Source organism: Propithecus coquereli, unplaced genomic scaffold (genome assembly GCF_000956105.1).
Source record: "Propithecus coquereli isolate 6110/MARCELLA unplaced genomic scaffold, Pcoq_1.0 Scaffold77, whole genome shotgun sequence".
Classification (NCBI taxonomy): domain Eukaryota; kingdom Metazoa; phylum Chordata; class Mammalia; order Primates; family Indriidae; genus Propithecus; species Propithecus coquereli.
In genome coordinates, this window is record NW_012153840.1 from 1,094,867 (window position 1) to 1,116,441 (window position 21,575).

At 49.7% G+C, this 21,575-nt stretch overlaps 1 protein-coding gene across 3 annotated transcripts; it reads right to left on the minus strand.

The window, feature by feature from the left end:
* Positions 1 to 5,399: 5,399 nt before the first annotated feature.
* Positions 5,400 to 18,896, minus strand: NECAP2 (NECAP endocytosis associated 2). Of its 3 annotated transcripts, none has more exons than XM_012662604.1 (8): positions 18,769 to 18,896; positions 16,059 to 16,159; positions 13,642 to 13,746; positions 13,474 to 13,555; positions 12,374 to 12,482; positions 10,037 to 10,214; positions 7,513 to 7,597; positions 5,400 to 6,597 (listed from the first exon to the last, which is right to left on the minus strand). In XM_012662604.1, the coding sequence occupies exons 1-8, from the start codon at positions 18,858 to 18,860 to the stop codon at positions 6,549 to 6,551; spliced, it is 801 nt and encodes a 266-aa protein (XP_012518058.1). In that variant the 5' UTR covers positions 18,861 to 18,896; the 3' UTR covers positions 5,400 to 6,548. The 3 variants fall into 3 exon arrangements, with proteins under 3 accessions (XP_012518058.1, XP_012518057.1, XP_012518059.1); XM_012662603.1 differs by having other exon boundaries at positions 7,513 to 7,600; XM_012662605.1 differs by lacking the exon at positions 7,513 to 7,597.
* Between the last annotated feature and the right edge of the window lie 2,679 nt (positions 18,897 to 21,575).

Sequence of the window (21,575 nt, forward strand, 5' to 3'; positions counted from 1 at the left end):
GAGGGCGAGGGCGGGGCCGGGGCTGGGGGCAGGGCCGGACGCCGCGGGCTCCGATTTTTGAGCACTTGCGAGGGCTGCCCTGGCTTGAAGGTCGTGCGCCAACGCGATTACTGCCTCGCGCAGCCCACTGAACAGGCTCCTTAGCTGCTGCACAAACGGGAAATGGTAGACGAAGCACGTCGCTCAAGGGCTCGCAGCTGCAAGGTGGCCGCGCAGGATCGCAACCCAGCCGCGTCTGCAGAGTCTCTCGGCTGAAAGTCCTGAAACTCCTAAGTTCCGACCCATCGCCCAACCAGACTGAAGCGGGGACGTCCCCTGCCGGCCCCGTCAGAACGCGCACTGGCAGGGCTGAGGCCTCAATGATCTGACGCGTGGGGGAGGTGAGGGGATGCCTTTGTTTTCCTGGCGGTCCCGCGGCCCCGGATAAGGCACTCTGGCCTCAAGTTTGTTCACGCCGCGGTGACCCATCCACTGCCTTCCCTTCCCACAAGCTCTGACCCCCGGCGTGGTGCTGGCAGGGCTGTCGTGTGGGCCAGCACTGAGACCTATTAGTCAGGAGAGATTTGGGTCAATCCCTGGGGTTTGGGGTTGCGGGGGGAAGTTGGGAGAAGGGCACAGTTTCCCTGAGGTGTCCCTGTGAAAGACTGATTGACCTCTACCAGTAAGCACAGCTGGCTCCCAGGTCCCCCAGCATGGTCAAGGTCTGTGTCACCTTGTCTGGAGTCCCCAGGCCTACTGGGCCCCTACCCAGGCCTTGGTGGGCTCATGGCCTCACCAGTCCAGTTCTGATGCTGCCTGTCCCTGTGGAGCCCACTCCAGACTGTTCCTCACAACACCAGGGTCTGGGCTCAGGCCCCCATCCTTGCAGCTCCCTCCAGGGGAATTGCCTATTGCTGGGGCCTGCCAGGTCTCCCCGAGTTCCCGGTACCTGCACCTCGCGGGCAGCCTGCATTGGCTGCAAACCACGCTGTGCTGGCTGCTTCCTCTTATATTTTCCCATTCAGTCCCCAGTCCCCTTCACAATTCTGTGAAGCAGGATCTAGACTGCAAAGCAGGTTTTAGGATTATCTCCATTTTATAGAAAGGAAAATTGAGGCTCAGAGAGGTACAATCACTCACCCAAGGACACACAGCAGGAAATTCAGTGGCTTCCAATCTCATTCGCTTTCCTCCACACCACGCTGCCTTACTTGAGATTTTTGGGAGGAACAGCAAACACAGCTCCTCTCTCCTTGACCCTCTCACCCCCAGAGCCCACAGGGACCTGCTGCAGGGAGGCACTGCTTACACTGGTCCTCCTCAGGAGGCCTCTAGCTCCCCTCTGGGAAGGAAGAGGCTGGGTCCCCTGCTGGGCTCGGCTCAGCCTAGCCTGTGGTCATTTGAATCCCCAGTGCTATTGCCCACCAGTCACCCTGCTCTGTGACCACGTGGTGTCCAGCCTGGTGACCCCAGGACCAGCCACCAAAAAGGAGTTATGCAAGGTACTCACCTGCTCACTGCAGCTCAGGTAATAGAAACAAGTGACTAGAGCTACCACCCCCAGGTTGCTAAGGCCAAGTGCCTGCCAAATCCACCTCCTAGGCTGGGGTGGACTCTGCCCACCATCAGCTAAACCACATTAACTGGAAGGCTCAAAGGACAGGCGTTCTGGTTAACTGGATTTGTTGGGCATCTGAAGGCTAACTTGCAAAGTCTCTCTAAAATGCCTGACTTTAATAGCAAAAAATTAGAAAGACCTAAATGTCCAGCAATAGGAGACTTGTATAATAAATCATGGGTTATTCATATAATGGGATACCATGACATGTTACAGAAGAACACTTAATGACTGAGGAAATGGTTACAATATAGTAAGTGAAAGGTTTCAGAGGAGTAAAACAGAATAAACCCATATTGAAAAAGAAAAATTTCTGTATGTCTTTTCTTATATATAAATATAATAGGAAAAAGATGAGAACACACTAAAATATTAATCACGCTCTATCTTAGGGTGTTGATATGACAGGTGACTTTTTTTTTTTTTGAAAAACAGATGGGGTCTCACTCTTGCTCAGGTTGGTCTCAAACTCCTAATCTCAAGTGATCCTCCCACCTCAGCCTCCTGGAGTGCTAGGATTACCGGCATGAGCCACCGTGCCTGGCTGACAGGTGACTTTTTAAATGTAGATTTTTTTTTCCTTTAAAAGATGGTACATTTACATGGTTCAAGATTCAAATGGAACAGAAAGTTATAGAGTCAAAGTACCTCTTCCATCCCTGTCTCCTATTTGCCTAGTCTCAGCTGCTGGCGACCTGGGGGATGCTGTTTCCTATAAATCTTTCCAGAGGTATTTTATGGACATAAAATATGTTTTCCCTTCCCATTTTCTTATGCAAAAGAGTGTATTATATGCATACTGTTTTGTGCCTTGCTGCCTGCCCGGACATAGCTTAGAGATCATTTCTTATTCCTTATCAATATATAAAGAGATCTGTTTGTTTTGGGGTTTGTTTGAGACAAACCTGTTGCCCAGGCTGGAGTGCAGTGGCATAATCATAGTTCGCTACAGCCTCAAACTCCTGGGCTCAAGGAAGCCTCCTGCCTCAGCCTCCCAAGTAGCTGAGACTACAGGCACGCACCACCATACCAGGCTAATTTTTCTAGTTTTTGTTGAGATGGGGTCTCGCTGGGTTCCTCAGGCTGGTCTCAAACTCCTGGCCTCAAGCAATCCTTCCGCCTCACCCTCCCAAAGTGCTGCTTTGGGATTACAGCTAAGAGCTTTTTCATACGTTGTTTTCCCCAGGGAGCAAGTATTTCACTGGATGTCCCTTAATTTATATAACCCCACCCTTACCGATGGACATTGTAGCAGGTAAACATTGTGGGTTGAATTGTGTCCCCCCAAAAGATATACTCAAGTCCTAACCCCAAACCTGTGAACATGACCTTATTTGGAAATAGGGCCTTTGCAGATGATACTGGATTTAGGATGGGTCCTAAATGAGAAAAGGGGAGGCCACACACAGAGACACAGGGAGAAGGCCATGTAGGGGCAGAGACTGGAGTTATGCTGCCACAAACCAAGGAATGCCTGGGGCCACCAGAAGTTTGAAGAGGCAAGGATTGTGGCCTAGGTCCTTTGGAAGGAACATGGCCCTACTGACATCTTCATTTCAGACTTCTAGCTTCCAAAACTGGGAAAGAACACATTTCTGCTGTTTTAGGCCACCCAGTGTGTGGTAGTTTGTTACAGCAGCCCTGGGAAACTAACACATAGGTACACTTGTAAGCTGGCCCTCACCCATCCCTGCCTACTGGTATCCACACCCTGGTGTGATGCCCTCCCCTTAGTGTGGGCAGGACCTGCAACTGCCTTCTACTCAGCAGACCCAGCAAAGGTAATGAGATCCTTCTGAGATTGAGACTACAACTGCTGTCTTGCCGCACTCTTGCACTTGCCCACTTTGATGAGGCAGCTGCCAGCTTGTGAACTACACAGAGGCCCATGTGGCAAGAAAATACAAGTGACCTTTACCCGCCAGCCATGAGCAACAGAATCCTGCCAACAACCACGTGAGTGAGCTTGGAAGTGGATCCTTTCCCTGTCAAGCCTTAAGATGACACTGTGGCCTCAGTTGACATCTTGACTGCAGCCTGTGAGAGGCGCTGAGAGAGAGGACCCAGCTGAGCTGCACCCAGATTCCTGACCCATAGAACTGAGATAATAAATGTTTTGTTTCAAGCTGCTAAGTTTTAGGGTGAGTATTACACGCAATAGACGCTAATATAGTTGGGTAGGATACTTCCAATATTTTGCTATGACAGTATTACAGACGATGGCAATATTCTTTGTTTTTCAGTTTTCATATCTGCATTATATCTCTAACTAGGAGGAAAATATTTAAATTTAAAGTATCTGTCTACATTCAAGCTGCAGTGAGGAAAAATGGGCCTTTTCCCTACTCTAGTCCACTCTGCCCAGAGCATGGTCTTTCTCACTCCCAGCTTGGAGAAATCAACAGCTATTAGCACCTACGGCATGCCCATGATGCATTATAGTAGCTTCCAGTCACCCCTTGGGCTGTCACTCATACTTGCCACACGATGGCTTTCTCAATCCACGTGGAGGGAATGGGGACTTCCACGTATCAAGCAGGTCTTACGTATTAAGCAGGCCCGTGGGCAGCACTGTGCTAGAGACATAGACCACCTTGACTAAAGGCATGGACGCTGAAGCCAGCGGGTACCAGCTCTGCCACTTACCAACCATGTGACTCTGGGCAAATTACAGTATCTGACTGTGCTTCTGTCTCATCGTTTTCACAACAGGGATGAGAACTGCTGCAGACAATGTTTGTGTGCTCCCAAATTCATGTGGAAACCTAATCCCCGGTGTGAGTGTCTGAAGGTGGGGCTTTGGGGAGCTGACTGTGTCACGAGGGTGGAGCCCTCAGGGGTGGGAGTGGGGCCTGTATGAAAGAGGCCCCAGAGGGCCCTTTCGCCCCTCCCACCACGTGAGGTTACAGCCAGAAGACAGCCTTCTCAGACACCGAATCTGCCAGCGCCTTCATCTTGCACTTCCCTGCCTCCAGAGCTGTGAGCTGTCGTTTTCTGTTGTCTATAGGCCACCCAGGCTACGCTACTGTTACAGCAGCCTGAACGGACTAAGACAAGTACCTACCTCACAGGGCTGCTGTGATGATGAAATGAGTCTTACAGGTTAAGGGCACAGGATAGTGCCTGGCAGAGAGTAAGCATTACACAGCAATAGCTACGGTCATTGTCAAGGGGACAGTAAGGCCCAAAGGAGCATGTTAAGTGACCTCCTAAGGCCACACAGCCATTAAACCTGTCCAGATTCACTCTTCCAGATTCCCACCTCAAATACCCTTTGCTCGATTATATTAGTTTCCTATTGCTGCACAGTATCACCAAACTTAGCCACTTCAAACAACACGTTTACTATACTGTTCCTATGGGTCAGGAGTCCGGGCACAGCTTAGCTGGGTCCTCTGCAGGCTGCAAAGTATCGGCCAGGCCTAGGGTCTCATCTGAAGGCATAACTGGGAACGATCAGCTTCCAAGCTCAGGTGGTGGGAGACAGAGGCAAGGGGCCAAGCTCTCCAGCACAGCCTGTATCACCGAGGTTCCAGAAGATAATTAAGCCCCCCAAAAGTGATTCAAGCAACTACTTTCACATCACCCAAGGACTGTACTCTTCCAGACACATGGGAGAGAAATTAATGATTGCTTTGGGGCAGCAGGGGCAAATTTCCTCACTTTTGCCAATCTGACACCCTGTCCCTGGACTTTAAGTCTAGACATAGAGAAAGGTGGCTGAGAGTCTAGCTGTGGCATCCTGGAGAGTTTAGCAGCCACGCTGCCAAAAACACATTCGCCCTCGACATGTGTTGAGAGAAGTATTTATTTGTTTATCTTAAAAATCTGGTCCCACAAAAAGGCCAACACTTTTTTCAGTTCATGGTCTTGACCCTTCAAAAAAGAAATCTTTCAATTCAGAGGTAAGTCAATAAAAGCAATTTCAGAGGTGTGCTCAGATGAAATAATTGCTTATAAACCAGTAATCCAGGCAACCCTGGACTTCTAGTTCACTGAGCTCCTTCTGTCATTCACAGTCCCTGAAGGAGAAAAGAAAGTAAGAGGCTCTCTGCAGATAGAGTATTAACACTTCAGAAACTACCAAAGAGAAAACCCAAGTCCGCCAGGAGCAGCACTGTGAACCTATAAGCCCAGAGAGCCGCCAGCAGACAGGAAGGCTGACCCCACCTCCATGACAACGGCTTCCACCTTCCTGCCCAAACACTTCCATGTGGCTTCCAGCGCCTGCCTCGGCCCTGCGTTGGAAATCCAGGCAACTGGGCAGGGATGAACACGGCTGCCTGAAGGCCAGGGCAGCTGGCTGACAGTGAGGAAGGCCTTCGGAGACCCCACAGCAGCGCACTGCAGGAGCTGTTCCTTTTGCAAAGACAAGTTAGTGCAGATCAGCACGTTAGTAAAGCAAAATATTTAAACGTTTAAAAAAGCTGCTCAATCCTTTCAATTTCCCTCCCGATTGTCTGTTCAAGCTGTAGCCTATAGACCTGCTGGAAATCGGGAAGGAAGCCCTCCTCTGGAAGGCAGACTGACCGAAGAGGCTACGGCCAATGCGGGTGCAGAACCCCCCTTGCCGAACATGATCACACCTGTAAACCCTGAGAAGGGCCGATCTGAATCCAGGCAGCAAACTCGACCCATTCTTTTGCTTTGGGGGCTTGTGTTTAATATGGGTCATTGTGATGGAAGATGTCTAGTCTCAGAGTCTCTCTCATGTCAAGAGGACAGACGGGGATAGGCCTCCTGGAGCTTCTCTCCTGTGTTCTGGTCGCATGCTTCAATCCCAGGAAACAGCGTGCCTAACATGGAGTTTGCCAAGAGAGCCGGGCGAGGAGGAGAGGAGAGGGTGCTCCACACAGAGGCCGGCAGGGAGTGCTTCATCCTCCTTCCTTTGACCCAGGTGAGGCAGCTCCTTCCCAGAAGTCATATGAGCAAAAAGAGAACTGTGCTCAGGTCAGAACTGGACCCAGCCCGTGCCTGGCTGAGTGTGGCTGGAAGTTGACCTGTGAAGGGAAGATAGAGAAGGGTGGGGGGAGTTCAGATATTTGAAAATAAAAGTAGATAAAAGTTGGCTTCTCTCTGGGCACAAAGAGCTCTAAGAAGCCAGTTTCTAAATGTTCTAGAGCAGCGGTCAGCAAACTATGGCAGACATCAACTGGCTCTCTGTTTTTCCTTATAGTTAAAGAAGTTTATAGTTATAAAGTTTACTTATAAAAGACTCTTAAATTCGTTGTATCATGCCTCTTTGTGTGTTTTTGTAAACAAAGTTTTACTGATACACGGCTATCTCCTAATTCACTTACTTATTGTCTGTGGCCGTTCTTGTGCTAAAGCAGCAGAACTGAGTAGCTAGAACAGAGACCACGTGGCCCGAATAGTTGAAACTATTTGCTGCCTGGTCCTTCATAGAAAATGTGTGCTGACCTCTGTCCTAGAATTTGTCCATATAAATACTGGTGCAATAGGAATTTAGCATCTTTTCACGCTGACACCAAGTGAAGGCTTGAAATCCTACAGAGTCCCAGAAGGCTAGTCACCTTGGCTCAGAGGTCCCATGAGGATGGGCCAAGGCTAGGACCTGGGTATTAACTCTCAGCTCAGTGTTGTGGGGACACTGGGGACAGCAGGAAAGAGGGAGGTACTAGGGACAACACAAAGCACTTGGTAAGGTGGTTTAAAGGACCAGACAGATTTGCAAAGGGTGGCCACGAGGCCACCTAGCCATGGAGAGCAGCAAAAGGCCTTCACGGAGAGAAATGTGCCACCCAAAGTAGACACTCTGGGGCTCTGTCCTCTGGCTGGAAAAGGTCCAAATCAAAGCTGTTGTTCTCGACACCAGAAGAAAAGCACGTGGAGCAGTCCCAGGTTTTTAGACTCACAGCCCCGGTCTCAGCCCCACCGCACGTGGCCCTCCTCACCCTGTGGATTTGGCAAAGTCTCCCCAGACGTCTGCGGTGGCAGTAGTGGCAGGCTTGGGCTGGGGCCAGGATACGGTGGCACCTCCTACTGATGTCCCCAAGTCCGACGGATAGGGAGAGAAGAGAAGGAGACAGGGGAGTCAGAGACCTCTCTTTTCGGTTGTCTCAGTGACCAAATCACGAGACTCAGTGACATTCTACTGGGCAACAAAACCAGTGAATCGCCACATTTCCACCACCTTCTCACCAGCCCTCGAGGGCTCCTGGAGAAAAGGCAGACAGCCACGTACGAGGTGGAAGGAGGGCGCCAGGGAGGGTGAGTCACGTGCCATTTATCTTTCCTACCTGAAGCTGACTGTTTTTAATTGTTTATGTTGAAATCCGTTTAAAATTTATTATATCCTGTCCTGGCTTCTTGAATGGAGAATGCCCACCCAAACCACAGATCATCTTTATATAAGGCTGCAGTCCAAGTTTCTGGATCACCCAGCTGAAAACACAATGTGCCTGACATGTGCCAAGTCCAAGGCCCCAAACTGGTTGGGGTTGGGAAGAGCCTTCCAGAAGAGGTAACACAAAAGCTGGTCCTGTGCTTATCTCTCACCAAGGTGAGTGGCGTGATGGGGCTACAATGCCTCCTTTTGTACTTTTCTGACACCTCCCCCAGGGCTGCCAACTGTCCCCTCTGAAGGCCCTGTGTCTGCCACCCCTGCCTTCCCACTAATTTGCTACTTCTAATCTGCTCTGGGCTGGGAGACCAGATAATACCAAGGCCCTGGATGATTTAGAGTTTTACAGTTTGCCAAGTGCTTAATGCACATTATCTCATTTGAGCCTCACCACAGCCCCTAGGGGAAGACAGGTGAGAACTAGCCATGCAACTTTGTAGGACTCACTGAAGTTTCAGTTTTCTTATCTCCAAAATGAGGACAATGACAATGAGGACTTCACAGGACTGGTGTGAGGATTAAATTAATATACAGGAATGCTCGGAACAGGCCCAGCACACAGTAGAGATGATAGGAATATTAATAAAATGAGAGCTAGCATTCAGTGAGCACTTACAATCTTCTAGAAACTGTTCTAAGTGCTGTACACGAATTAGCGCATCTGATCCTCCCAAGAAACCTGTATTATGGTATCGTTACTTCCCCCATCCTACAGATGAGGAAACTGAGGCACAGAAAAGTAACCAATTTTCTGAAGATCATAAAACTGGTAAGCTGGAATTCAAACTCAACCAGTCTGGTTCTGAAGCATATAGCAAGCGCTCAATAAATGTTGTTATTCATGGCTTATGAACTGACAGCATTGTCTGTAGACAAGCTAACTGCCTGCCTCACACATTAGAACACAAGCCCTTGAGAGCAAGGACTTTATGCTGTACTGCAGCACGCCAGTGCCTAAAATGCCACCTGGTCCGTAGCGGGTGCTCCCCATGACCTGTTAAAATGCATCAGCAACTGAGGGAAGGCCGAAAGCAGCGGCTTTCAGACTTTAGTGCACATCCGAATGAGGATAAAAATAAGAATGCAGATTCCTGCTCCCATCCCCACGATGCCAAAACAAATGGTCCTGTGACCCCGCCCTAAGAAATAATACTTAAAGAATAATTCCTGGTGCCAGGGCAGGGGCTCTCTGGCTGCTACTCCTGCCACTCTCCCCGCTGGAGTATTCCCCACAGGGCTGAGGTTTGAAGCTCACCCTCCAGATACGGGAGCCAATGTCGGGAAAGCAGGAAGGTGCCTACCTGGGGGCTGGTGAGAGCTGTGTGGGGAAAGCAGGCTGGTGACAATCTCCCAGCCTGGAGCATCAAGCTGGGCAGGGGGGACAGGGCAGAGGCAAAGGGCTGGCACCCCAGCACCATCAGAGGCTGACCCTACACGCTAACTCCTGGAATCCTGGGATCTCCAAAGTGCTCATCAGCGCGGCCTGCTGGGGAGCTGCCTCTCAGCTTCCCAGTACCTGACGGCCTTGCTGTGGGGCTCACTCCAAACTAAATTTCCACATGGATTTCCCACTGATCACTTTGGCACACCTTACGCTGCATCCACCTAAATATACCAGGTGTCTAAAAGTCTGAGCCTTATTCATGCTCTTCTCTCTGCCTGGCATGCCAACTGCCCGTGCCCCAACCTCCTTTCCTCAAGGTCTAGATCAATGCCACCTCTCCCATGAAGCCTCCCCAGATCACACCAGCTGGGAGTGAGTCTGGGCCCCATATAGTTGGTCTTTGTGCCTGTGAATCATCTCTCCCACTACATGTGGGCAGAGACTATGTCTTCATCACCCACTCACTCAATACCCACTGAGAACCAGGATCCTGGATGTGATGATGTCGCAGTAACAAACCAGCCCCAGTCCCTGCCTATCACGGGAGGGCAGACACCCTACAGGGCAAGAAGGTGTTAGGGGAATAGAGGAGCCTCTTATCCAGTGTGTGCAGGATCAGCTTGGTGGTGCCCACCTTTCCGGGGAAGAGGAACCCACAGGTGCAGATTCAGCAGTCACCCCGAGCACTGACCTGAACCAGGAGCAACTGCTGGCTGGGTGAGGGATCCCCCAAAAGACAACTGGTCCCCAGGGGGAGGGATCAGAGTGGAGGTTTTGCCCCCTGGGGGTGGGGGAAGCAGGCTCAGCCCTCCTGTGCTGGCAGGCCGGGCTCGGGAAGTCCCAGCTGCTCCTTCCTTCTTCTTCATGTTCTAAAGAGAGCAAAGGAATGCAAATCAGTCAATTCTGCTAAATCCCCACTGCCATTAGAAAACCCCAAGAGGAGGGCCAAGGTGATTCCCAAACCAACATCTACATAACCAAAAGATGGTCCTATCCAGCACCTTCAATGTTATGAGCTATACTCAATGCATCACCATTCTGAATCTGTAACAAATATGGTTCAACTTCATTAATCATCAAAACTACAGTGATATGCCATCACACACGCACCAGAATGGCTAAAATGTAGACTATTAAGTACTGACAAGGATATGGAGCAAAACCTCATGCACTGCTGGTGGAAGTGTAAATTGGTAAAACTTCTTTGAAAAACTGTTTGAAAGGATCTATAAAGTGCAACATAGAAACTTGTGACTCTGCAATTCCATTCCTACAGACCCAACAGAAATGCATACACACGTGCACCAAAAGACATGAAGCCAAACATTCACAGCAGCACTATTTATGATAGCCACAAACTGGAAACTACCAAAATGTTCACCATCAGTGAAACAGATAAACTGGGTACATTCTCACAATGGAAACGCCACAACAATGAGAATGAACAAACTACACACAACAATATGGATTACGCGCAGAAATGTTACACTGAGCAAAGGAAAGAAGTCATACCAAAAGAGTACGAAGTGTATGATTCAATGCACGAAAGTTCGGAACAAAAAAAGGGAGGGTGTGCAAAGTCAGGATATGGTTACTCAGGGTAAGCAGTTACTGGAAGGGGTCAGGAAAGGGGCTTCCAGAGTGCTGACAATCTTCTGCTTCTGGATTGGGCTGTTTATAGTTGATATAGTTGTAAGTTTGGTTTTAAAACTTCACTGAGCTTTGCAATTATGATTTGCGTGCTTTTCTGCATGCATGTTTTACTTCAACAAAATGTTTTTTTTAAAAAACTGAGCACCAAGCATGAGCCAGAAACCAACATGAGTTACACAGATGAAGACAAGGTGGTTCCCTATTTGCAAGGAAGCAGCAGCTTAATCAAATAGTAAGACCAGCCCCAAAGTCAAAAGACCTGAAAGTCCTCCATGTAAGTCCAGCTGGGCCAGTTATTTCTAGCTCTGTGACCCTGGGGTAAGTCCCTTAGCCTCTCTAAGCCTCAATTTCCTCATACTACAGAGGACAGGGGGAGGATGTTTCATTCATATGAGAAATGCCTAAAAAAAAAAAAAAAAAAAAAAAACACTACCTGGCCCACAGCTGATGCTCATTAAATGTTAGTTTCCTCCAAGCAAGAAAAAGAATCGCATTCCAACCAGTCCCCTGGATTGGATTTGTATTTTCTCTTAAGGGCCAGCTGGCCGACTTCAAGGGTCTCAAATCATCACCAGCATAAAGCAGAAAAGAGGAGAAAGAGATGGTAAGTAAAGAGGAAAAGCATTAGAGTTACAAAGTTTCTTCGAAAAAAAAATCCATTTGTCCTTGGTGCCCCCAAATCATGACTCTGACTCCCTCTCCCCACTCTAGCCCTGTAGCCAGGTTACAGTCGAGCCCTGGCAACCCAGCCCAGCCTGCTATTTGCCGGGAGCTCACAGGGAAAGCTGGATGCGGAGCAGCTCGGGACGAAGACACAGGGAGCCAAGACACCACCACCAGCAGACGCTGCCTGTGACTCCTGGCATCCAGCTAGACACCTTCCTGCCCAGAACTCTCCCACGAGGCCAAGACACAGCTTGGGATGAGCACGCTGACCCCTCCAGACCCACTCTAACAGCCAGGACAGAGACACCGCCTCTGGCAGCAAAATGACTCACGCTCCTCGACTCAGAGGTTTTGCACATGCTGAACCACCCTTTGATCCCCCTTCCCTTCCTCACAAGTCACCCTTTCCAGGAAGCCTTCCTTGGTTCCCTCAATTATGGGCTGTGTGCCCTTCCTCTAGGAGCCCACAGCACCCAGGGTAGCCTTCCGTTGTAGAACCTCTCCCGCCATGTTGCAATCACATCTTCACCTGCCTGTCTCAGCTCAACTCTGAGATCCACGAGAGCAGAGGCGTCTTGTTCAGCCTGGTACAGGACCTGGCACAAGGCAGCTGCTCAGTGAACATCTGCTGAACTGAAGGAACTGAACTGGGAGTGGCTGGGGGGCCACAACTATCACATGACCACAGCCAAGCCAGGGTGGGACTCACTGCGATGTTGAGCTTGATGGTCTGGCCCTCCTTGAAGCCCAGGTCCAATTTGGGGCCTTGGTCTGGGTTCTGGGCTTGCTTTGCAAATTCACACTGCTGTTTCACCCACCTGGGGAGAGAACAGGAAGAAAACGTCAGGAAGGAAGAGACCAACTACCCTGCTCTTGCTCACTCACTTCACGGCCACCTGCCCCTGTCCAGGCCGAGGCGCGTAGGAGGCAGGGTGGTAGAAAGAGTGTAGGTTTGGGAGGTGGACCTGAATTCAAATCCTGGCTCTGACATTTAAGTAGCTGCATGCGTGTCTGTTTCCTCATCAGCACAAAAGGCTGGCAATTCTACAGGTCTTAAAGATGGCTACGAGAGTTCAGTAAGACCACTTATGTAGAGGGTTCTCAACCCTGTCTCCACGAAACGTGAGAGTCTGGCTCTTTCCTCCCTGGCACTTGGCATGAGAACTAAGACATGGTCTCTACACGCACCGCGGATGCTAAAGTAGATGGGAGACAAAACAGATGCCCAGAAGTAGAGGGCAAGACAAAGGTCCCCCACCCTCCATACAACACTATCCAGCAGCCACCTGGGACAGAGGCACCGGGTCAGGGAAGTGCCAGAGGCACCCACCTGAGTAGCTGGGCACTGCCTGTTCACAGGCAGCCAGAGCTGGAGCCCTGCAGGTGGCAGAGGAGGACTTTCCTGCCCTGTCTTTGAGCTTCATCAAGGATACCAGGACATCTGCTGGGTAGCCTGGAAATCCAAGTACTATTTACTCCAAGAATAGGCCCAGAAAGGCCAAAGGAGCCTGACAAGGACTCTGGCTGCTCAGGGGCCTGGTAAGGGAAAAGATGTGACACTCTGAAGGCTGGGCCAGCTGACAGGGATGGCAGAGATGGGCCTTGGGAAAAGGAGAAGACTTCACAGCAGAGATGAGGACTGGCAGAGCAGAGAGAAGGGAGCCTGCCCCAAAGGAGAACTACGTTTTCCTGAGGCTCTGCCACCAGACGAATCGCACACAACCCCTTTGAGTGTCCAAACCTGGGAAATCATTCTGGCCAGGGAAGGAAGCGAGGAGGCATGAGCATGTGTCTCCCAGAACCACTCACTTGAAATGGTCCTGCAATGCAACGTTGAAGTCAAAGGCATCGCCTCGGTCCCCGAAGCCAATTCCAATAAACGCCCGTCGCCCTGGAGGACAACACATGATCAATCCCAATTTCCAGCAGCAGAGAAAACTTTTCTCAAGAGGAGGAAGCACCAAGACCCACATGTACCATTTCCATCTTCGATGCGGATAACGAAGTACCTGCTGGAATCCGTCACGCTCTCCACAGCTATGCCAGGAAACTGATCCACCGGTGCCTGAGCAAAGAGCTCCCCTGAAAGCACAAGTTAGGGTGAGCCTTGATCCCCCTCCCAGCGTAGCGTTGCTATCACGCTACTGGGGCCTTTTTCCTGCAAAGCAACTCTGGCAAGCTGAGGCAGATGGGCAAACCTCACTCTGGGATTGAAATCAAGTCCAGTCTTGCGGAAGGGAAGACCTAGAAATAGGACTAAGGAGAGGCTTAAGTGAGAGACGGCTTACAGGTCAAATCCAGCCCACAGTTTACTTTTAATGTTTTATTTAATTGCCAAACATTTTGAAATCAGAGTACATGTAAAATAATCCAAATTTCTTGCTTCTTTTAAAATGAGGCTCTACCAATTCTGGGCCTCCATCCCCACCTGCGACAAACAGGCTGGAGCTGCTGCCTACCCATTCCATCGGCTTTACCCATTTCCATGACCTGCCCGGACCCTGAGCGCCCTGGCCTAGGCACAACACATCACACCCTCGGAAAAGGCCTAGTACCTGAGGCAGGACTGTAAGAAGGGGCAGTGAGCCCTGAGGAAAGGGAGGTAGTTCTTGCACCAACAGCAGAATGTGAAATAGGATGATTTAATTTAATCTCAGAGACAGAGGAAAAGGGGGACTGGCTTTAAAAGGGGCCCTTGTGAAATGCATCCCCTGGTCAACGACAGCTCTGTGTAGGTGCAGGGCAACACACAACTTTTGTGAGCATTAATGACTGGCATCATTTTTGCATGTGCTGACCTCTGTTAGTGCTTCAAGTATTTAACCAAATTATCTTCCAAGTCCTGTGGTTTAAAGGTGACCATGTAATAAAGGCTGAACTGAATGAAAACCAATGGCCCTAGAGCTTGCAGCTTCTTGTCAATTTATCTGCCCAGTGTAACAGACTCACCCAGATCCCTTCGGCTTAGAGCAGTGGTTCTCGACCTGGAGCAATTTTGTTCCCCAAAAGGCATCTGGCAATATCTAGGGGCATTTCTGGCTGTCACGACGTGGGGGGTGCTACTGGCATCTGGTAGGTGAAAGTCAGGGATGCTGCTAAATACTTTACATTGGACTCCACAGCTCCCCACAGCAAAGACTCCCCTGGCCCCATGTGTCAACAGGCTGAGAAACCCTGGCCTACAGTCATCTGCTCATTACTTCGTTGAAAAGTGAGACCAACAGGACCTGGTTGAGCTGAGAACATCCTGGGGGGCGGGTCCTGCGGATGAGGCTCAGCCCTGAGCAGTGGCTGTCACACTGGGCAGTCGTTACAGTCACAGCTCCCAAGCTCCCCAGAGAACAAAAGGCATTGCCATTCCCTTGTGACACCACCCGAGACATTCCAGCAATTCTCCAGCCAAAATTGCCCGGCCTAGCCACGGCAGCTTCCCCTTCAAAGTCCTCTGCAGCCAGCACTTACCCCGTCAACCCCATGCGCCAGGAGAATAAATCAATGCTTTGAGTGCCTTGCAGTTCACAAAGCAATCAGATACATAACTGCTCACTTCCTATTTCCAAAAACCTTGTGAAGAAGGAACTAAGGTGATCCCCATTTCAACACAAAGGAGGCCAAGGCTCCAGAGGTTACGTGGTCTGCCCACGGTCTAACAGCTCAGGCAGAAGGGGTGCAGTTCTGAGAAGAGGCAGCCAGTTCTGCCTCTAAATCTCTGTACTTTCTTCTGCTCCACAAACGAAAACCACCACATCAGAAAAGACAAATGACCGAATGCTGTGGCCCCTGACTGAGCAGGCACTGTGCTCAGTCCCCACTTGAGGGGGTCTCAGGCTGGGACAATTCCAGACACAGCGCCCTCCGCAGCTCACCCAGAGGCACTGGTGGCCCAGGACTTCCAGAGAGGTTTCCCCAATGAAACCTGACGCCAACACAGCCCGGCTTGGCTTGTCCCCTCACCACAGAAAGAGCTGAATAGGACAGTTTCCAGCTCCTATCAGTTAACGCGGCCAGCTCTGGGAAATTACCATGTGCTGATAAACAGAATCCCCGAGTAAGAACCAGGGCTCCGCAGCTTATCTTCAAGGGAAGCTCCAGGATTCCTCCTTCCCACTGGGACAGATCTGCCCATCGCCTCTCCTTGGCCTCCAAAATTAGTATTTTCCTAAGGACTCCCAAAAGGAACACGTGCTTGATAAGAAATAGTCCTTTTTACACATGAGGACAGTGGTTTCTACAACCAAGGTAGGGGAATGGAGGCAGCTTAAAGGTACGCTTGCAACTCTGATTTCCGCAGATTCCCACGACCCCTGAGCAGCCTGGCCAGGCCCAGGCTGTCTTCCCCTTCACAAAGCGGGAGGTGCAGCACCTCAGCCTGGTGCGGCCCTCCTTGCCTTTACCTGAGGTCCTGTCCTCCAGCTTGATGTAGGCCACCTGCCCCTTTGCAGTGATCCTTAGCCGACCACTCCATGACGGCTGGTCCAGCTGCCACTCTGCGGCCCTAAGGGGACAAACACCACTGAGCTTCTGCCAGAGGCTCCTGCTCCATGCCTCCAATGCTGGGGATGGGAATGGGAAGAGCTGCTTATTCTAGACCAGGGGTTGGCAAACGTTTTCTGTAAATGGCCAGACAGGAAATATTTTTGGCTTTGCCAGGCACATAGCATGTCACATCTAGGCAACTCTGCTGTTATAGAGTGAAAGCAATCAGACAGTATGTGCACGTGTTGGGTGCTTTAAGTATTTTAACTTTTTTCTACTGACTCTACCTGTATTTCAATAAAATTATACAGACACTGAAATCTGAAATTCATATAATTTTCACATTTTATTCTTTGCCAGGCACAGTGGCTCATGCCTGTCATCCCAGCCCTTTGGGAGGCTGAGGTGGAAGGATCGCTTGAGGCCAGAGGTTTGAGCCCGGCCTGAACAACACAGCGTGACCCCATTTCTACAAAAAAATTAAAAAATTAGCAGGGCCTGGTGGTGCACGCCTATAGTCCCAGCTATCAGGGAGGCTGAGGTGGGAGGATAGCTTGAGCCCAGGAGTTTGAAGGTTATAGTGAGCTATGATTGTGCCACTGCACTCCAGCCTGGGCGACAGAGCGAGACCCTGTCTCTAAAGAAGAAAATGCAAAATAAAAAAAGAAAAAGAAAAAAAAAAACAAAATATTCTCCTTTAAAAATTTCCCAACCACTTAAAAATGTAAAAAACTATCCTTAGCTTGTGGGCCATATGAAAACACAGTGAACTGTAGCTTGTTGACCCCCGTTCTAGACTACAGAGACTCTCTCTGAGTCAGGCGTCCTTCTAGTTTCCTTTCTGCAGAGAAAGCAGCTATGGGGCCTGTTGTTTCTGTTTAAGACAATGCTAGGCTGTGGTGGTCAGACTGACCATTTGGGACCGCTTAGACTATCTTGGAGGACAAGTACAGAGGGGAGCCATCATTAGTAGAAAGAGAAAATAGTACATTAGAGAAAGAGCAATAGTACATGTGTGAAAGGTGGGTGGGTGTTTACAAAATAGATTCTCAAAGCTATCCTAGGCAGAAAGAAGCCCAGGAAACCATGGACCTATAGCAATGGCCTTTTGGTTCTTTTAAAGCAATAACTTCACATTTTAGTTCTAAGAAGCAGCTCAGTAAAATCCCCAAATAGCAAGAACCATGGGTGTTTCCAGGAGGCATTTCCAGGAGGCTTTTTCCGGAAGTTCCTAAGTACATAGCAGCTCTCAAAAACTCTGGACACATGTTGTTTTGAGGGCCACACAAATGCAGACTTTCAATTCACAAGTCAGCAGTCTAGGTTTCAGTTCCTCTTATTGGAGCAACAGGCCTTAGATTCAGAGTGAGAGCTCTGAGGTTCAAGTGCAAGTTCCAGAAGTTTCCTCTAAGCCAAACCAGCCAGCCCTGCCACTTGGTAACCTCAATTTCTGGGGCACCAAGGGAAACCAACCCATCCTACTGAAGACCCAACAGGGGATGGGAGTAGACAACCATCCCTAGTTTGATGGCTCATCTCCAGTTAGAAAGCAAATGTATTGGTTATTGTTTTCACACTATTTTAAAATTATGTCATGGATGCAATAGTGTTCAATAAAATATTTGATCACTACAAAATCAGCTATGAGCTCATGTTAATACAACTGGGAAGTAATAAGAGGACAGATAATGTGGACACTCTTATCAGTCTTGTAGCGCAGACCAATCCCGTATTTCCAAATAACTTGGACAAACACTGCCTTCAAGAGCCACCCCTTCCCTCCTAACTATATGAGCACCCCACCACCACCCCACTATTGGCACAAAATAGCCATAGACCAGGTTGTCTATATCAGGTATATATTTTTTTCTTTTAACGTTTTTTGTCTTGTTTTAACAGGTAATGCATACATAGGGTAATAAAATGCAAACAGCACAAAAGGGTGCACAGTGAAAGGAAATCTCCCCGATGCCACTTCCCTAAGACAGTTTCCTGTGTTCCCTTTCAGAGATACTCTATTTACAAATACATGTGTGTTTACTCGATTCAGGTGAAAATTACACCGAGAAGTGTGGATAGGTTCCTCCCAAGTGCCACAGGCTGTGATCAAGAGTGAAATTCGTGCGAAGGGATCTGGGTAGGGAGAGGACCCTGGGCTTCGGCCATCAGCTTAAAGCTCCCCGAGTTGGGTCCTTTTAGCCGGTTCGAGGCTCCCTCCTCTACCCTCCCCTCCCCGCGGGGATTTCCGCCTGTGATAGGGCGCCTCCCCACTTAAGGCTTTTCAAGAAACCCCTCAAGGCCAACGGTTAGTGCTGAAAGAGAAGGGTCTGTGACACCACCACCCCCGACCAAACAAGCTTAGGGTACCCAGCAGCCCACTGGGGTCCCCAAGCCCTACTAACGGCTTTAACGCCTTCCCTGCAGGCAGGAGTACCGTGCGTCGTACCGAGACGGCCGAAACTCTGGGTCCCCTTCCCTGCTCGGGCTTCGAACTGGAAGAAGCCAAGGCATTACCTCCCCCTCGCCCCTAAACTGGTCAGGGCAGTCCTCGGCTCCCGCAGTGGGTGTGTCGGGGTGGCGGGGAAGGGTTTAAGTCGGGACCGGCCTGGCCCAGCGGCGGAAGGTCACCTGTAGCCACGATTGGTGGCCCGCGGCGGGATGCGATAGACGTGAACCTCTGGTTTGACGCAGAGAATCGACTCGTACTCGCCCTCCTCCATCTCGATGCCTGGAGCCCAGCAGAGTTCCGGCTCCTTTTTCTGCCCCGCCCCCGCCAGGGCCGGAAGCGGTGCGACTCTATGACCACGCTCTGGCTAGAGCGGCGGTTCGTGGCCCTCAGCACCTCCTCGCCCGCGCGCCCTCTGCTGGCAGTCCTGGCTCAAGACACGCGGCGGATAGGCCCGAGCCACTGACTTGCGCGGAAGCCGGGTGCCCTGGAGGCTTCTCCTCTTCCACCAGGCACCCTCGGCCGCAGAGAACGCTTCTGTACAGACCTCACGCAATCCGTGGTCTGGTTGTGGGTCATTCCCATCGCCTCAATTCTTAGGCCTGGGGCCCCTTTGGCTGAGATGCAAAGCTGTAGCGCCCCCTGCAGCATCTCTCCTCCAGCCTGTGTTCCTCACCTGACCCACCAACCTAAGTGGATGCCCCCACCCGACCACTCTCCACGCTTCCCCTTATCGGAACCCACTTATGTGTCCAGCGCCCCGTGTGGCCTAGGCTTAACAAGGAGTTGTATTCAGAGAAGTAAAGTTTAGTAACGTAAGACATTTTAAAAGAATTCCAGTCTTAACTTGGATTTCCCAGAGAATATTCTAGGGGGTACAATGTCTAACCATAGAAATTCTCAAAATCCCTTCTACCTACCATTCTCTCCTTGATTCCATGGGTTGGGTGTCTATAACGTGCCAGGCCCTAGGTGGGGCACACAGCTGATGCTAATTATCCAACTTACTGAATACTCCTAAACTTTCTCCACCTCCTCTTCTCACAAGCTCTTTCTATTTTTTTTGGAAACAGGGTCTAGCTCTGTTGCCCAGGTGCGAGTGTAGTGGCTGGATCATAGCTCACTGCAGCCTCTAACTCCTGGGCTCAAGCAATCCTCCTGCCTCAGCTTCCTGAGTAGCTGAGACTACAGGCGCTCGCCACCACACCTGGCTAATTTTTTAAAATTTTTTGTAAAGACCAGGGTCTCACTCTTTTGCCCAGCCTGGTCTCGAACTCCTGGCCTCAAGGGATCCTCCTGCCTGAGCCTCCCAAAGTCCTGGGATTACAGATAGGAGCCACCACGCCCAGCCTGTATAAGCTCTTTATTATAGGATCGATCTAACCTCTTACATTTTTATTGTGGTAAAATATATGTAACATAAATTTTGCCATTTTAAGTGTACCATGTAGTGAAATTGAATACACACAGTGTTGTGTAATCATACCATGATTTCCAGAACTTTTCATCATCCCATACAGAAACTCTGTACCTATTAAGCAATACCTTCCCATTTCCCCAGCCCCCCAGCCCCTAGTAACCTCTATTCTTTCTGTGTCCATGAATTTGCCTATTCTAGAAACCACATATAAGTGGACTTGTGCAATATTTGTCCCTCTGTCTGGTTTATTTCACTTAGTATAATACTTTCTTTTCAAAGTTCATCTGATACATTGTAGCATGTATCAGAATTTCATTCCTCTTAAAGGCTGAATAATACTCCCTTGTATGTAATATGCCATGTTTTGTTTATCCATTCATCTGTTGACGGACATTTGGGATGTTACCAGTTTTGGGCATTGTGGCTAATGCTGCTGGGAACGTTGGTGTACAAGTACTTGTTCAAGTCCTGGTTTTCAATTTTCTTGAACACGTACCGAGGAGCAGAACTGCTGGGCCGCACGATAATTCCGTGTTTAGCTTTCTGAGGACCCTCCAAACCATTTTCCACAGCAGCTGCATCATTTCACATTCCTACCAGTATTGCACAAGGGTTTCCAGTTTTCCACGTCCTTATCAAGACTGGTTATTTTCCCTTTTTAAAAAATAATAGCCATCGTAATAGGTATGAGACTAACCTTCCTTTTCTAACCTCTCTTCATGTGAATTTAACCTCCAATTTCAACTTTGCTCATTACTCTGTTTCTCTGCTACAAGGGAGAAATTGAGAAATGGCTCAGAAAATGAGAGTTTTTCCTAATTGTTCTTTAGTCTTGCCTCCCATGTTCCTAAGGCCCTGGAATGATGCAAACAGAACTCCTCTTAAGGGTGGAAGAGGAGAGATGTTGACAGTAGAGGGCAGAGGAGGGCACACTCCCACACAGAAAATCTTATCCACTCACATTCTCACCATCCTTTTGATTTGTCTGCTCACCCACTAGACTGTGAGCTTCTTGAGGGCAGGAGGGCAGGACTGCCACCTTCGGATCCTGTATTCAGCAGCACAGGGCCTACCACAGTGAATCAATGAGTGTGTGTGTGTGTGTGTGTGTGTGTTTTGAACTGCCTATATTCCAAAGCCAAGTGGCAATTTGGGGCTGGGCCACCATGTTTCCTTTTTCATGTCTGACTCCTTGCATTAGTGTGTGCTGAACAACATAGAGGAAAATAGGGTATCCTAGGGATGAAACACATGGCCATTGAATCAGAGAAACTTCCAGCTGGGAGAGCATCTAGGACCAGCTCTCAGGAGCTGAACTTTGGGATGGTGTCCACCATCAGCACCAACTTCCATCCCTTCTACTTCGGAAGCCAAGCAGCATGAAGGCAGCCTGCTGTGACTGTTCTGGGGCTTGCCTACAACTGCCACGGGTGGGAAACCTTCCTTCTCATGGGCTGCAAAGAGAATTGTCATTCCGTGCCAGGGGCAGCCAGGTCTTACTGTGTATTCAGAGCTCTTCCAGTTCCATTCAATCTAACAAAGATGGGCATTGAGCACCTGCCCATGCCA

Bases quoted from the DNA above. Each gene is read 5' to 3' on its own strand.
- NECAP2 (XM_012662603.1), bottom strand. From the start codon at position 18,860: ATGGAGGAGGGCGAGTACGAGTCGATTCTCTGCGTCAAACCAGAGGTT. The intron at 13,556-13,641 runs GTACATGTGGGT...GTTGTCCTCCAG, and splicing joins CCGCATCGAAGATGGAAATG to GGCGACGGGCGTTTATTGGA. The intron at 6,598-7,512 runs GTGAGGAGGGCC...TTCCCTTCACAG, and splicing joins GACTTTGCCAAATCCACAGG to GTCAACTTCCAGCCACACTC.